The sequence below is a fragment of the Sminthopsis crassicaudata genome, chromosome X (genome assembly GCF_048593235.1).
Source record: "Sminthopsis crassicaudata isolate SCR6 chromosome X, ASM4859323v1, whole genome shotgun sequence".
Classification (NCBI taxonomy): domain Eukaryota; kingdom Metazoa; phylum Chordata; class Mammalia; order Dasyuromorphia; family Dasyuridae; genus Sminthopsis; species Sminthopsis crassicaudata.
This window is the reverse complement of record NC_133623.1, coordinates 6290353-6307333: the sequence shown is the minus strand read 5'-3', so window position 1 is coordinate 6307333 and position 16981 is coordinate 6290353. Positions and strand designations below refer to the sequence as shown.

The window sequence follows — 16981 nt, the reverse complement described above, 5'->3', positions numbered from 1 at the left end:
TACACAACAGGCAGAAGCTGATTCAATGGGATGGGAAGGGATCAAGCTAGGAGAATTAACACCAATTTTCACTCACTTGGGAATTTTGGTGGATTTCTCTTCCAAGGGCATCTCTGGGGGCACCTCCTTAACAGCCTCCACAGACGTTTCTCAAAAGCCAAAAAGCTTTAAAAATCTCTATGTGGGCCTCCAGGATACAATCGATGTCTGTCTGGCTACCACAGGGTTCCAAGGAGGTACATTTACTATAAATTAACCCTAGTGAGAACAACCTGAGCAAAAGTTTATAAACATTACAAATGTTACAAAAAACAAGAAACTGGGTGCATCCTTTAGATGGAGAAAATTTATTAAAGAAAAAAAATACACTAAAGAGAGGATCTGATCTCACTGCATTGTCTAGGAAGGCTTGCCTATGTGTGTATCTGTGTGTTTTCAAATGCATGGGGAGGAAAGGTTGAGAGACTGGCGCTCATTTTTTAAGTCCCATAACTGTATCCAAAAAGTCAGAGAATAATTCTGGCTTGCCAGGAGGAAAAGGTTTCAATGATGATAAGTCCATTGATGAGAACAGCTCAAGAAGGGTGCTAAAACAAAAAAAAAAGAGCAAAACATTAGGTTATAGGAGCCATCTACCAGTCTAGCTGGCTGCCCACTCTGAGGTAACAATAAACTCTGTGACACTCTTGTGTTTTTTCAAATGAGTACAGATTTCACCCTGGGTTTCTGCTTCCATATACTAAGAGCTCACACTAGAGAGGTCAGTTTGCTTGTCAAAAACAAGACCACGATTTCTCTCTGCCCTCAATGTCCAGCCACAGAGCTGCTCTGGTTAAAGATGAGACTTGGCCAAGCCACCTTAGGATGGTGTGCTCACATGGCTTTGGGATTGCCCTTGGGAAACAGCAGATAAAAACTGAGATGGTCAAAAATCCAATTCATGCAAAGGCAGTAAAGAAAATCAAATGACACAGCTAGGATCATAGGATGAGAGTTGGCTTTGGGGGTCGGGCACATGGAACAAGACTGATAAACAATTATGCCTTGCCAATGTATTCTTATATTTGTTTTCTTCCTTTTTTTACGAATATAGTTTTAAGGTTCTGATCCCACTTTCTTTCCACCCTGAGAAATTCTATTCTCTATCTGTAACATTTGATCTTAACATTGCTATTCATGACTATGAACAAGGGGGTACCATTAATGGCCAACAGTCAGAAAAGGGTTCATCCAATCATGACGCATTAAAGTAAATGATGGTAACAAATATGATCAAGTAAAGGAAAAATGGATAAATGATTTAGAAATAATAAAAGTATCATAAGTAAATAAGAGAAGCATGGAAAAATGGACCTTATCAGATATATGGTAGGAGAAGAATTCATGAGCAAACAAGTGATAGAGAGGATCACAGGAAATAAAATGATTAATTTTGGTTACAAAAAATTTAAAAGCTTTCGTACACATAAAACTAATCCAGCCAAATTTTGATGGAAAATGAGAAACAGAGAGGAGGATTTTACATCAAGTTTCTCTGATAAAGGCCTCAATATATATCTCAAATATATGGAGAACTGAATCATATTTGTAGAAATAAAAGTCATTCTTCAACTGGCAAAGGATTTGAAAAGGCAGGGTCAAAAAGAGACATCAAAGCTATCAATAATCACAGGATAAGAGAAACGTAAATTAAGATAACTCTGAGGTGACCACCTCACAACTATCAAATTGGTTAAAATGACAGAACAAAGAAATAACAAAAGGTGGAATGTGGAAACATCAAGACATGAAGGCGCTCTTAATAGAGTTCTGAAGTAGTCTTATTATTCTGGAGAACAATTTGGAACTATACCCAAAGGGCTACAAAACTGCCTATCTTTTCACCTAGCAATATCACTATTATGCTTCAAAGAGATCAAAGAAAAAGGGAAAGGACCTATTTGTTCAAAAATATTTATAGCACTTCTATTTATGATGGGAAATAATTAGAAACAAAGGGGATGCCTATCACTTAGGGAATGGCTGCACAACCTGTGGTCTCTGCTTATGATGGAATACTATTGTGCTATAAGAAAAGTTGAGCAGGGTTGTTTCAGAAAAAACTGGGAACTGATGCAAAGTAAAGTGAGCAGAACCAGCAGAACATTGTGTGCAGTGACAGCAATCTTGTAAAATGATCAATTGTAAATGACTTAGCTACTTCTCATCAAGATAATGATACAAGACAATTCCAAAGAAGGCATAATTTTAAAAAAAATGCTCTGTAACTCTAGAGAGAGAACTAATGAATTCTGAATGTAGAGTAAAACATACTTTTAAATTTTCTTTTATTATCCACATAAATTCTCAGCATTTTTATACATCATCAACAAAATCCAAGCAAGAGACACAAAGAGAAATTCCATTCAAAACAAATGTCAAGAGTATAAAATATTTGGGAATCTATCTACCAAAGAAAAGTCAGGAATTATATGAGCAAAATTACAAAACACTTGCCACAAAAATAAAGTCAGATTTAAATAAATGGAAAGACATTCAGTGCTCATGGATAGGCCGAGTGAATATAATTAAGATGACAATACTCCCTAAACTAATCTATTTATTTAGTGCTATACCAATCAGACTCCCAAGGAACTATTTTAATGACCTAGAAAAAATAACAACAAAGTTCATATGGAAGAACAAAAGGTCGAGAATTTCAAGGGAATTAATAAAAAAATCATTAAATTAAAGCTATATTATAAAGCAGCAGTCACCAAAACCATTTGGTATTGGCTAAGAAATAGATTAATTGATCAGTGGAATACATTAGGTTCACAGGACAAAATAGTGTACAACTATAGCAATCTGGTGTTTGACAAACCCCAAAATCCCAACTTTTGGGATAAGAATTCATTAGTTGAAAAAAACTGTTGGGAAAACTGGAAATTAGTATGGCAGAAATTAGATATGGACCCACACTTAACACCACATACCAAGATAAGATCAAAATGGGTCTATGATTTAGGCATTAAGAACGAGATCATAAATAAATTAGAAGAACATAGGATAGTTTACATCTCAGACTTGTGGAGGAGGAAGGAATTTGTGAGCAAAGGAGAACTAGAGATCATTATTGATCACAAAATAGAAAATTTTGATTGCATCAAATTAAAAAGCTTTTGTACAAACAAGATTAGAAGGGAAGTAACAAATTGGGAAAACATTTTTACAGTTAAAGGTTCTGATAATGGCCTCATTTCCAAAATATATAGAGAACTGACTCTAATTTATAAGAAATCAAGCCATTCTCCAATTGATAAATGGTCAAAGGACATGAACAAACAATTTTCAGATGATGAAATTGAAACTATTTCCACTCATATGAAAAAATGTTCCAAATCACTACTGATCAGAGAAATGCAAATTAAGACAACTCTGAGATACCGCTACACACCTCTCAGATTGGCTAAGATGACAGGAACAAATAATGATGAATGTTGGAGGGGATGTGGGAAAACTGGGACACTGATGCATTGTTGGTGGAATTGTGAAAGAATCCAACCACTCTGGAGAACAATCTGGAATTATGCCCAAAAAGTTATCAAACTGTGCATACCCTTTGATCCAGCAGTGCTACTATTGGGCTTGTATCCCAAAGAAATACTAAAGAAGGGAAAGGGACCTGTATGTGCCAAAATATTTGTGGCAGCCCTTTTTGTAGTGGCCAGAAACTGAAAGGTGAATGGATACCCATCCATTGGAGAATGGTTGGGTAAATTGTGGTATATGAATATTATGGAATATTATTGTTCTGTAAGAAATGACCAGCAGGAGGAATACAGAGAGGCTTGGAGAGACTTACATCAACTGATGCTGAGTGAAATGAACAGAACCAGGAGATCATTATACACTTCAACAATGATACTGTACGAGGATATATTCTGATGGACGTGGATATCTTCAACACAGAGAAGATCTAATTCAGTTCCAGTTGATCAATGATGGACAGAATCAGCTACACCCAGAGAAGGAACACTGGGAATTGAGTGTAAACTATGTGCACTATTGTCTTTCTTCCCAGGTTACTTTTACCTTGTGAACCCAATTCTTCCTGTGCAACAAGAAATTTGGTTCTGCACACAAATATTGTATCTAGGATATATTATAACACATTTAACATGTATGGGATTGCCTGTCATCTAGGTGAAGGGATAGAGAGAGGGAGGGGAAAATTCGGAACAGAAGTGAGTGCAAGCAATAATGTTATAAAAAAAAATTACCCATGCATATGTACTGTCAAAAAATATATAATTATAAAATTAATTTTAAAAAGTAAAAAAAAAATTTCTATTATTTTCCTTGTGGTTCTTTTTGTCTGTGTCTTCTTTTGCACCAGGGTTGATATGGAAATATATTTCACTACTTCATATGTATAACTGATATAACATCTCATGCCTTCTCGATGAGTGTGGGAGGGGCAGAACTCAGTTTTGGAACTCAAAAATTTTTTAAATGAATTTAAAAATACTTTTACATGCAATTGGGAAATATTTAACAAAATGAATACAAATATATTGAGAAAACGCATAAAAAGAAGGAAACAAGGAAAGACCTTTCTGTAAAAATGCAAAATGTAAATTCAGATAGAGCAGAACAGATTACACCCTAACTAGGACCAGCAGCTAGATAGTACAGTGGATAGAATGCTGGGCCTAGAGAGTTCCCGAGTTCAAACCTGGCCTCAGACACTTCCTTGCCATGTGACTCTGGGAAGTCATTTCCCACTATTTGCCTTAGTTTTCGCATCTATGAAATGAGCTGGAGAAGGAAATGGCCAACCATTCCAGGATCTCTCCCCCCAAAAAAAAACCCAAAAAAACAAAAAACCCTAAATAACATCAAAAAGAATCAGTCATGACTGAAAAACACTTGACAGGACTAGTCGAGCAGAAAATGCCAAGGGAAGAAACAGATCAAATCAGGACGGAGGCTGGCACAAGGGGGTGACTCCCAAATTGCTGTGACAGTCTGTGCATGGAAATTAATTATTTTAGGTCACTGCTGAGCAAGCTTAATATTAAGATTTCATTGAGATTCAACAGTGACCTTTGGCGAACACCATTTTTAAAAATGTACCCATGTCTAGATTCCAGTTGCCACAAGTGTGATATTCCCGGATCGTCCTGAGCAACACCACCAAGCAAACACTTGGAAGAATGTGGCCGAGGCACATACATTAGTAGAGACCAGATGCCTGCAGCCCATGCTTAAAATACAACAGAGACTGTTGGCTTCCATCTCAGTCAGATGACACTGGAGAGGGGGAAAGGACTGGGGAAACCTGGTACAGGAGGACAGGAGAGACATGGCCCCAGTCCTGCGGGACAGGCTGCTTTTGTAAAGAGGAAAGTGCTCCCTTTCTCCAAACCCTCGCTTGTGGGCTTGCTTTTTGAGGCTCTGAGGGGGAATCCTTGGGTTAGCATTTGGATGAAAAAGAGTCAAGCCCCAAAGCAGCTGAATTTCCCATAAGCCAAAGTGGGCTTGCATAAATCAGTTAGCAAGGTGACAGTTAATTTCCTCTTATAGAATCATGTCAGCCTAGGTTTGCCCTTAATCTATAAAGCACACTCCATTCCTGTGTGAGGATTATCCCAATCATCTGATCTGCCAGGCCCATCTCCTGCCTCCTCCTCCTCTGTTTTGTGGCACCTGGCCTGGCTTCACTCAGCCTGGCAAAGCTGCCCTCTCTCCTGGCCCACTCCATCAACGAGGACCAAGTAACAATTTGCGCAAAAGACTTGATCCCCAGTCTGTCGACACTCAGGGCCCTGCCCTGCCAACTGGAGCAGTGAGCTCTCCCTCAGGTTCCCCTCCCTCCTTCCTCTCTGCCCCCATTGCCCAAGCTCAGCTTATCTGGAAGTCCAAAAGAAGGCAAGACAGAAAGCTAAATAAATGGCTTCCAACCCACTGATTCCCCATTCTGCTTTGGTGACATCTTGGGCTGTCTTTTGCCTGAGACAATTTTCTTAAGGGCTTCATAGAATCCCCTCAAATTGGGTGGTGCGAATTTACTGTCATTAATAACTCCGAAACCACCAAAGAAGAAGGAATTTGAGTAGAGATCTGCCAATGGGGTGCACCACTGCTGTACAAGAAAATATTTTGTGTTTGTGGCAACCCTTTTTGCAGTGGTGAGGAACTGGAAACTGAGTGGATGTTTGTCAGTTGGGGAATGGCTGAATGAGTTATGGTGTATGAAAGTGATGGAATATTATTTCTCTGTAAGAAACAATCAGCAGCATGATTTCAGAGAGCCCTGGAGAGACTTACATAAGCTGATGCTAAGTGAAGTGAGTAGAACCAGAAGATCATTGTACACGCAACAACAAGACTATACGATGATCAATTCTGATGGATGTGGCTCTCTTCAACAATGAGGTGATTCAGGCCAGTTCCAATGGTGTGGTGATGGAGAGAGCCATCCGCACCCAGAGAGAGGACTGTGGAAACTGAGTGTGAATCACAACATAGTTTTTTCACCTTTTTTGTTGCTATTGGCTTGCATTTTGTTTTCTCTCTTTCTCATTTTTGTCCTATTTGATCTTATTTTTCTTGTGCAGCATGATACATGTGGAACTATATTTAGAAGAGTTGTCCATGTTTAACTTTTATTGGATTGCTTGCTGTTTAAGGAACGGGGTGAGGGGAAAGGAGGGAGAAAAAAAATTGAAGCACAAGCTTTTGCAAAAGTGAATGTTGAAAACCAGATCTGCATGTGTTTCGAAAATAAAAACTTTTTAAAAAAGAAGAAAATATTCAGAAAAGAAATGCAGATTCATCCTTAGGTGAACTAAGAAAGCTTCTGAAGACCCTATTCCAAGTGAAATAGGAAGTGAGGGGACCCACCTTAACAGCAGGCCTGAACCTCCAACTAGTAGTATCATAATAAATATATATTTATGTACACTCTCAGGGATGGTTTATCAGAAAAAAAAAATTAAATGAGGTAAGCAAAGCAGGTGGAAAATGGTTCCTGACCTCACTCTCCAGAAACTAGCTAATTTCCTTGTCAATCAGTGCTGGCTATATGTCCGGCACAGAGAAAGATGTTACAGATATCAGTCCAAGGGCTGAAATAATGTCTACTAACATAGAATTTACATTTTCATGGCCAATACAACTAGCATATATAAAAATGTATATATCAAAATTATAAAGCGAAAAGTCAAGAAGTATTTATTAAATCCCTACTATATGAAAAGTATATATCTGGGTTTTTTTTAATACATTAAATAAATTCCAGTTTGTAAGTAGTTAAAAAAAAAAGCAACAGGGAAGAAAGGGCACTTGAAGCCAGGGGAATCAGAAAAAGATTTCTATAGATGACAGTGCCTGAAGTGTGTCTTTAAAAAGCTCAGGGCCTATGTGAGGAACAGATAAGGAGGGAGGCCATTTCTGGATGTGATGTCAGTGCCAAAGCACAAAAATGGGAAACTGAGGAACAAAGGGATGGCCTGTTTATTGGGTACTGCAAAGCATAAAAAGGGGAGTCATTTCTAATAAGGTTGGAAAGAGAAGTATTGTCCAGTTGTGTAGAGCTAAAGCTTTAAAGAAATCTAACAAAAGAAGTTTGGTTATTATCTCAGAGGCACTAAGAAGTTGTGAGCAGAGGAGTCACATGCTTAGATCTGTGCTTGTGGAATATTACTTTAATTGCAGCAGAGTACAGGAAGGACAGGCATGGGGAGAGACTTGAAGCAGAATTAGCAGAGACAAGGAGATTGCCATCACTAGGAGGTAATAAAGCACTATATAGCTGTGTGAGTGGAGAGAAAGGACTGGATGGAAAAGATGTTGGGAAGAAAGAAAGGGCAAGTAAATGATTGGATATTTTGGGGGAGAAAAGTGAGGGGTCCATGAAAATACCATTGTTATAAAGCTGGAGAACTGGAAGGATGGTGGTACCCTTGACAGAAATTCTACAGTTTGGAAAATGGTTTAAGAGGAAAGAAAATAAATTCAGTTTTAGACATATTGAGTTAAAAGAGATGTGAAATAGACAATTGGTAATGTGGGACAAGGGAGAGACTGGGGCCGGAGAGAGATGGACAGGGCATCCCAAAAGTCTGAGTGTGATTTTAAGCTGTATGACTATAAATGGGACACAGTTTTAAGATACAGAGCTTAAAACTAAAGATTTGGGGGAGACGTTCTAGAGAACCAAGTTATTTGATGATGGTTAAAACCATGGGGCTGATGATATTACTAAGTGAGAGAATAGAAGCCAATAAAGCCTAGGCCAGAACTTTGGGAATCCACATTGCTGGGGGAGTGATATCGATGAAAAAGCAGGAAAGGAGATGGAGAGAAAGGAAGAACCTCGGGGAATAGTGTCACAAAAACTGAGAGAGCACCATATCCAGGAGGAAAGGGCAGACTATGGCAGCAAAGGCTGCCCAGGGGTCAAAAAGGGGGATCGAGAAAAGACCGTTATCTCCAGCAATGAAGAGATCACCAGTGACTTTGGAGAGGCCAATTTCAGTTGCAGGATGAGGTTGGAAGCCAGATAGTAAAAAGGCTGAGGAGCAATTGGGAGGAAAGGAAGTGGAGGCAGTGGGTGTAGACAGCATTTTCCAGTAATTTGCCTGAGAAAGGCAGCAGAAGTATGGGACAAAATGGAGTCTAGAAAAGGTTCATGAAGGATGAAGAGACTTCTACATGGCTGAAGGCAGGATGGAAGAAGCCAGTAAATAGGGAGAATGGCAGGATAAGGGTAGAAAGATGGGAGGATAATTGAGAATGTAATCTGCTGGAGAAGACAGGAGGAGATGGGATGAGGGGTCGAAAGAAAGACGTAAGAAGGGTGGCCTCTTTATCTGCCTGGGGGAAAGGAGAAGAGATCACAGAGTGATGTTGAGGAGACTAGAGCTGAAGAGAAAGGGAAAAGAAAGTGCTCATGGCAAATAGCCTCTAATTACTCAGTACTACTAATAGCCTAGTAATTTCTCAGTAAAGTAAGAGGCAAGGTGCCAGCAAAGAATGGAAGGGAAAGAGGAAGTTTATGAAGCTAAGTTCTCAAACAGATTCTCAGAGAATCAACCAGAAATCAAATGGTGGGTTACACAGCTCACTGTTCATTTGTCAAATAAATCCCTGCCTTCTTTTAGTCAGTGGGTGACTGAGGTGAAGAGAAGCAGCAGGCCTGGGTTTTAAGGAAGTTGAGCAACTAGGAGCTTGAGAAGTTTGAGGGAACATCTATGTAGACATAAAAGTTCCCTAGGAGACAGGAAGGGTGCAGAAAGAAGGTGGTAGTTGCTGAATAAACGGGATTATAATTTACAGCCATCATCATTTCCTCGTGGGAAAGAAAGCAGGACACCTGGAATCCAGGTCTTGTTTGGACTTCCATCATGAAGGCTGAGCAAAAGCTGGGGGCCACAGACACCACAGGACGGGACTTGGCATCGGGAAGGCCTGGGGACCCAGCGAGCCTCCAACACTGACTAGGCTGTGGGACCCTGGACGAGCCTCGGTGCCCCCATCTGTAAATTGGAACCTGGCAGCCCAGCATGGCGCGAGGGGCACAGGAGCCCAAAGCCCCAGTTCCCTCTGCCAGCCTCCGCATGCTATGTGACAGCCACCGATTCCATCCTCCTTCTCCCTAAGCGTGGCCATCCAGCTGAGATCAGAGGATGTGCTGTGATCACAGGAGCCAGCCCCACATTCTGTACCCATCAAACACATTGGCACGGATGCAGGGGCACTGGTGGGCTGCATGGAGGGCTTTAAAAACCCTTTGAGGCCCCCGGCTGCCAATCTGGGCCCAGAGCAGCAACAATGATAAAAATAGCATCTCTGTAGCACCTACTGTGTGCAGACCCCCTGCTCGGCATTTACCAGCACTCCCTCATTTGCTCCTCACAACAACCATGGTGCGCTGAGGCGCTCTTGGGATTCCACATTTTACAGAAGAGGAAACTGAGGCAGGCAGCCCTTGGGTGACTTCCCTAAAGTCACCCAGCTAAGTCAGTATCAGGCTGCAGGTGAACTTCCCACCTCCAGGCCTGCCTGTGGCGCCACCTAGTGGCTTCTCCGCAGCACGTCAAGGAGAATCTGGAAATGGGTTGAGAAGGATTTCCAACTGGACCCCTTTTACCTAGAAAGAATTGCCTGCTGTCTTGGGGAGGGGGAAGGGAAGAAGGGAGGGAGGGAGCAAAATTTGGACCCCAAGTGCAAAGGGGAATGCTGAAAACTATCTCTGCATGGATTCAGAAGGACAATCTGCTTTCAAAACAGAAAGACGTCAAGGGCCCAGGGTTTGGGGCTTGTAGCTGGAGCTGAGGTGGATAGCGGTTTGGGCAGGGGAAAGGAAGAGATCCAGGACTCCTGAGGAGGAGGAGGAGGAAGAGGAGCGGCCACAGTCAGCCAAATGACCAGAGGCCTCTGAAGGGTCAGTGCCAGCCGGCCACCAACACCCCCCCACCCCCTGCGCCACCTACCTGCATGTGCAATAGAAAAGATACCCTTCTTCGTGCAGCTGCTTGGCCAGTTCCAACTGGTGATTGTCCATCAGCTTTTCATTTACGACCACCACCAAGGGCTTCCCTTCTCCCAGGATCTCCAAGCAACTACCCGCACCTACCAAGAGAAATCGCCAAACATTGAGGGGCCGGCTCGGCTTCCTCTCCACCTGCTCTTGCAGCAACAGAGTGAGAAAAATAATCACCAGCACCCAGGGATTTGGCTGCCTGGTATTCCTACACATTCACCTCATGGAGATGGGGGAGAAGGACAAATGGCAGAAAAACCGTGAACGGCCTTTCTCTGGGCATTTGCTCTTTGTCCGGGTTGATGATGGTCAGATCTCCCAGATCCACCTTAAACCTTTTCAGAACACAAGAGGCAAGAACACAAGAGAGGTACGGCCCTAAACACAGTGGCTGGCAGCAGCACAGACCAAAGTGTAACCCTGAGCCCAAGTGCACTGCAGAGGTGGGCATGAGTTCAGAAGTAACTCCGATGGGCACATCTGAGACTTATGTACCAGAGAAATCACTCTTTGGACCCCAGGGGGCGAGGGGTTTGGAGCTCTGCATGCATTTTCTTTTTTTCCCCATTTTCTTTTATTTTTAAGTTACAAAGATTTTATTTTCTCTCCTTTCCACCTTACCCACGATGTAAAAGAAACTAAGAAAAACAGAAGTCTTGTAACAAATACACATAATAAAGAAAAAACAAAGTCTCATATTGTCCATGTCCTAAAACATGTCTCATTCTACAAATTGAATCTATCAGCTCTGTCAAATGGTGGGTCATATAGATCATTGTTCATTTGTCAAATCAATCCCTGCCTTCTGTTAGCAATTTCTATTTACAATAAATTTCCCCTCTTAAAACTGAAAAAAAAACCACACAAAAGGAAAGAGCTAAACCATTTCCCCTACCTACCTCTCCCCAGGAGGTGTCACATTTCCAACACTGCCCAAGGATTACTGTCAGAATAACTGGGTGTACATCTAGTACATCCAGAAGGCAGAGCTGAATTTTCATCTTGATACAAGACACGTGTGGAGCTCCTGATGTGGAAAATGGATGTGAACCTGATGCAAGAAGACATCAAGTGATCATCAACGATCACATAGCTAAGAAAATGTGAAATGCTAGCTTGATCACAGGCTTTTCTCATTCCAAAGCCAGGTGACCAGATCCACTTTCATTACCTTCATGTTGACTATTATTGACTGAATTTTGTTCACAATAAAGTTGATTTCAAAATGTAGTTTTTAAGCTTGTGTCGTGTTTGAAATGCATATTTTTCACTTCAACTTCGAAGCTTCTGTTAACACAGCAGACATCAAGTGCTATCTGTTTATAATCCTTCCACACCAATATTTTTACCACCTTGTCACGTGATGCTGGAAAAGTGTCATTCTTCCTGAGCTTTTCCTTCTATAGGTAGAAAATAACATAGGGAACAAGGAGTCTTAGTCATTGCTCTTCTACCAAGCACAAACTTGAGAAACCCTCTCCAGGAAGTCCTCAGTTTGCCTATACCTTCTTTATGTCATTACTATTCATCACAACCCTAAATCAGTCAGCTCCATAGGGTTTCTAGTCTCACTTTGTATGTTGTAATTCTAAATGCAAGAGATCATACCTGCATGGCTGATGATCAGATCTGATCTCTTAATGTCTTCTTTCAAGGAATGCTTGTACCTGTAAACGATCAAAGAAAAAGCCGTCGAAGCGAAGGAGTCTGGCACCACTTTGCCTTTTCCAATCTGCAGAACAAGTTTGCGATAACCCAGTTTCCTGAGCATCTAAAAAAGCAGAAAAATCAATAAAGAGTACTTTGAAACATGATGTTCAGAGTATCATCACTACCATCATCAACTTCCTCCTCGGCCACTTTATCATCATGCTAACAATTTTAGGGTACTTAGCAAGTGCCAGGCGCCATGCTAAACTCTTTACAATCATTATCTTATTTTGCTTCTCTCATTGGACTGGGGGAGAAGGGGAAGCGGCTATGTGCTGTTGTTATCCCCATTTTGCAGATAAGGAAAGTGAGGGAAACAAAGGTGAATTGCTGGTTTTGAAGTCCTTCCTGACTCCAGGTCCTGTGCTCTGCAGCATCACCTACGTGCAGATTTGAGTAGATAGAGGGATTAAACCAGTGGTTGCAATGGTACAGGGCCCTTCAGAAAAGGAAATCTGACAATTCATACTGTTAGAAAGGTACCTAGAGCACTGAAAGGTTATGGTTTGTCCCTGGGAACAGTATGGCAGAAGCTGAGTTCGGTTTTCCTAGCTTTGAGGTCATCTCTCTATCCGCTATCCCCTACTGTCAGGTTTGGAGGAGCCAAGATTCTCTGTGGTTGACTTGACTGAATTTCTAGTTTGAAGGGTCTATATTGGTCATCCAGTTCCACCTAATCATGTGATAGAGGACGAAATGGAGATTCACGCAGAAACAACCATTTGACTACAGTCACATAGGAACTAGTAACCTGACTGTCCACTCTTCTCTTGAAGGCCTGACATCAGGACTGACTTATGGAAAGCGCTTCGTAGTATTGCCTATTTTCAGATGTGATCATTCTATTGGCCACAAATTCCTGAAGAAAAGGAACAATACTCTCAAGAAAGTCACAAGAGTGGGATTCAATTTTGGCTTGGCCACCACTCACATCAACATCATTCATTACTAGTAAGTCATAATGACTTAAAAGAACATACTTTTAATTTTATGTTTATGGGATTGGAGAACATGGGCTGCAAAAGTAGCTTTAGGTAAGCCCCCACCTCCAAGTTTCCTCATATTAGTAAGGAAAGCTTTAACTGAAAGGCTTCTGGGTGCTGATGTCAGTGCGGACCAAATGAGATGCTTACTACCTTTCTGTGCCTCAGTTTGGATGGGATCATGTCAAAAGGCCTGATGCCCTGGACATCAGCTCTAGACTCAGCTAACTTGGACACTTACTAACTGTGCAACCTGAGGCAAGCTATTCCTCTCTCTGCCTCAGTTTCCTCGGGGTAAACCTTTGACCTTATGGTTCATCTCTCTGGGGCCTCATTTTCTCTTCTCTTTTACATAAAGGAATGGGATTGAATTAAAGGGTTAATCCCCAAAGTGGCATTTTGCTCTGACGTGTTGGGTCTGTAAGTTATTCTCCATTCGTGGGCCTCAGTTTCCCCACTCGCCCCCGTAAAATGAGGGGGTGGGTCTCTTTATGGCGTTATTTTCCTCTCCTGTCAAATGACGAACCCGAACTCGACGGGGCCTAAGGACCCTTGTCCTAAAGCAGGCTCGAAAGGGACCGTGCCAGTCCTGTGTGGGGACATCATTGTGGGGTAGGGGGAGTGAAGACGTGCATATTTTACGTGAGGGCAGGGGGGAAAGGCCGTTTACCCAGAAGGGCTTTGCGTGAAGGGGCTGGGGGGGGGGGGGGGGGGTCTACGCAGAGGGGTGTGCGCAAGCGCGAGGGCGGGGGACAAGGCCGCAGAGTCTGCCGATCCGCCAAGGCGCTTGCGGCAGGGTGTACGCATGCGCAGCGCAGGCGCAGTGTAAAATGCCAGCCAAACGAGGGGAGGGGTGGGAAAAGTTCGGCAGACGGACTACCTAAGCGGCTCACCTGCAGGGTAGGCCTGGAAGACACGCAGGTTATGAGTTCGTCGAAACTGGTGGTGCCCACGGTGACGAACACGGACTTCATATTCGTAACCTCTCGACGGGCCCCAGAACGACCGGACGTGACGTCACTCACCGGCAACTCTGATCCCCACTCTACTCACTGCGCAGGCGTCCCTGTAACCGAGGCAGCCAATGAACTGCTAACAACAAAACTTTCCCGGCAACGCCGGTGGCGTTGCCGGAAGTGCCTCGGGGGCGGGGGGCGTCTCGCTCTTCTCTCGAGCCCCCTCCTTCCGTAACCCCGTGGCGTGGTCGTACAACCGAGTAACGTGACGACATTTTGCATAAAGTACAAATAGCCCTTGGCCTCTACTGATTGTGTACCGCCCCTCCCTTAGTGGGGGCTCTTTGCCCCACCGTTACCCCAAGGCCCCAGAACTAAAGCTGACAGGGACCTCGGAGGTCACCCACGACAGCCCCTCCATTTAAGAGATGGGGAAACAAGCTCAGGGAGATGAAGAGGTTTCCCCGGGTTTCCCACAGCTCCTTGCCGGCCCTCTGAAGTTCAAATGCAGTCCATTACCTTGTAGATGACCCTGTTTTTGTAAATGCAAACATGCTGGGTGAATTAATCTAACCATAATTCATCCTCTGGTTGTACTCTGAGTTGGAACTGTTACAAATAAAGCAACTAAAGTAACTATTCTTTGTGTACACTGGTTATTGGTGAGAGGCCCTGCCTGGGCTGCAGTATTTTGACTTTGCACTCCTGATGAACCTTCAAGGACCACCCATACTTCTGGGCTGCCTGTCTCCTCTCCCCCTCCCTCAGATGATAATCTGCTTAAATTAATTTCTCTGTGACTAGCATACCTAACCTTAACCTATTTTTGCTCTCCCCAGTTCTTCTGAACTCCCAGCTGTCATTGCACAAACTAGCATCCCCACCCTTCACTGCCTCCTGCTTTATTCCCATCACTTTCAATCCCACACACACAGCCATCCCGTCACCAAATCCTGCTCCAGACCCCCCCCCCCCATCCCTCCACTTACTCTGAAGTGTTCCCCCCATCAGTAATGATTAAACTTTCTCCTTTTTCACCTCTTCCATTTTCTTGCACTCCCTGAACTCTGGCTTCCTCCTATAATGACAGGGCCTCCTTGGCCACCCTTTCAAACATTGATTTCTCTTTCATTCCTTGCTTTGGCCCCTCCATCCCAAACTCATTGGCTAATAATATTCCTTGTTCTTCATTGCTACTTCCAGGCTTTCTCCTACAATCTCTCAGTAACCTTTCTTCTTCTGAGTCCATATTTTTCACCCAATTAAGATTGTGGTGGCTGTTGTTCATCAGCTCAAATTTAGGGCTATTCAGGAGTATACCATCCTTCCTTCCTTGATGAATTCAATGATTGCTTTATAGTCTTTCTCTCCTCCCCATCTCCTGCCCTCACACTAACCAATGGAACAGGCCTATTGATCTTCCCTCACATAAAGCCTCAGTTCCTTAACTTAATATTCATTTCCCATAAGCTATTCCTCCTCAGTTCACCTACACATGAGATGGCGCAACCCTTAATTTTACCATCACTCCCAAACAAGTATTCCACTTCCATGTTTATGAATTCTCAAACTCCCTTACCTGATCTTAATCTTCTGTCATTCCATCCATCTTTCTCTGTGCTTTATAGCCCCTACGCATATTCTTTATTCTCATCCTAACCTCCAATAAGTCTACCCCTCAGTTCTTTCCCAAGACTATCCCCATCCCCCTTCCCCATCTAAACCCTTTGGTGAACCAGTTAAACTCTGGACATCTTTGTACCCTTTCCTCTTATCCTATAGCTAATTAATAGAGCCCAGCCTTAGATCATTTCTACTATCCTTTACTTTCATTCCTATTCATGTCCTACTGAATGAAACGGGAGTAAATCACAAAACCACACTGAATGGGTTCATTACAACACTACATTACTTAATCTCAACTGACTCATCACTCCAACAGGACAATCCTTTCGCACTTTTCTACTCACCACAATGAATATTCTACACAATTTCCTCTCTCCTCAAGTTTCCCATAATTCTCTTCCCCTCATCCTCTCAGCTCAGGACCTTGCCTCATATCTCACTGAGAAAAAGCTAAGTCTTTTGCCAAAAGCTCTCTCCCCACCCCCCTTCCCTTCCCTTACTGACACCTTGACTTTTCTCTCATGTGAAGAGAGAACTCTTCTTGCCAAGACAAACATGTACAAGTAATCCCATTCCACTCCATCTTCTCCATCAGTTTCCCAATTATCAGTCCCATTCTCACTAATCTTCAATCTCTCCCTGCTGCCTATAAACTCACCCATGAGTCCCCTGACCTTAAAAAATTCTCATTTGATTTGTCCATCCCTGCTTCATCACATATTTCTTGTCACTTTTATGGCTGAACTCCTTGAGCAAACCACCTACTTCCTTACCTACTTTTTAACACTCTAAAATCTGATTTCTGACCTTCTCAGTCATAGAAACTGCCCAAATCACCAGTCATCTCTTGATGACGTTTTCTCAATATTCATCCCTCTTGACTTCTCTGCAACTTTCAACAATTTCAACAGTTAATACTCTAGACCAACTATACCAAAATACTCACCACCTTCAAGTCATGTGGATCAAGAGACTTTTTAAAATACATAAACTTTGTACAAGAAATCAAAATCAGATAGAAGAGATGATGAAATTCTGTCATCCTTTCTGCTACTGGAGTAAGACCAAGGGTGCTTTCTATGAGTTTAGAGAAGATGAGCTTACATCTCAATATTTTTATTTAGCTCCTGAAAGCAGATATTTTGTCCATCTGTATAATATTAATTGTACAACAC

General features: G+C 42.5%; 1 protein-coding gene across 1 annotated transcript; it reads right to left on the bottom strand.

The window, feature by feature from the left end:
- Positions 1–328: 328 nt before the first annotated feature.
- LOC141548933 (UDP-N-acetylglucosamine transferase subunit ALG13-like) lies at positions 329–14282 on the bottom strand. The gene is made up of 4 exons (XM_074278254.1): positions 14118–14282; positions 12140–12302; positions 10482–10620; positions 329–587 (listed from the first exon to the last, which is right to left on the bottom strand). Exons 1-4 carry the CDS (start codon positions 14196–14198, stop codon positions 473–475), a joined length of 498 nt encoding a protein of 165 aa, XP_074134355.1. The 5' UTR covers positions 14199–14282; the 3' UTR covers positions 329–472.
- Between the last annotated feature and the right edge of the window lie 2699 nt (positions 14283–16981).

Coding starts and splice junctions, on each gene's coding strand:
- LOC141548933 (XM_074278254.1), bottom strand. CDS start 14,198: ATGAAGTCCGTGTTCGTCACCGTGGGCACCACCAGTTTCGACGAACTC. Junction 12,303..14,117: donor CTTCCAGGCCTACCCTGCAG/GTGAGCCGCTTA, acceptor CTGCTTTTTTAG/ATGCTCAGGAAACTGGGTTA. Junction 10,621..12,139: donor TCTGATCATCAGCCATGCAG/GTATGATCTCTT, acceptor TTCTCTTGGTAG/GTGCGGGTAGTTGCTTGGAG.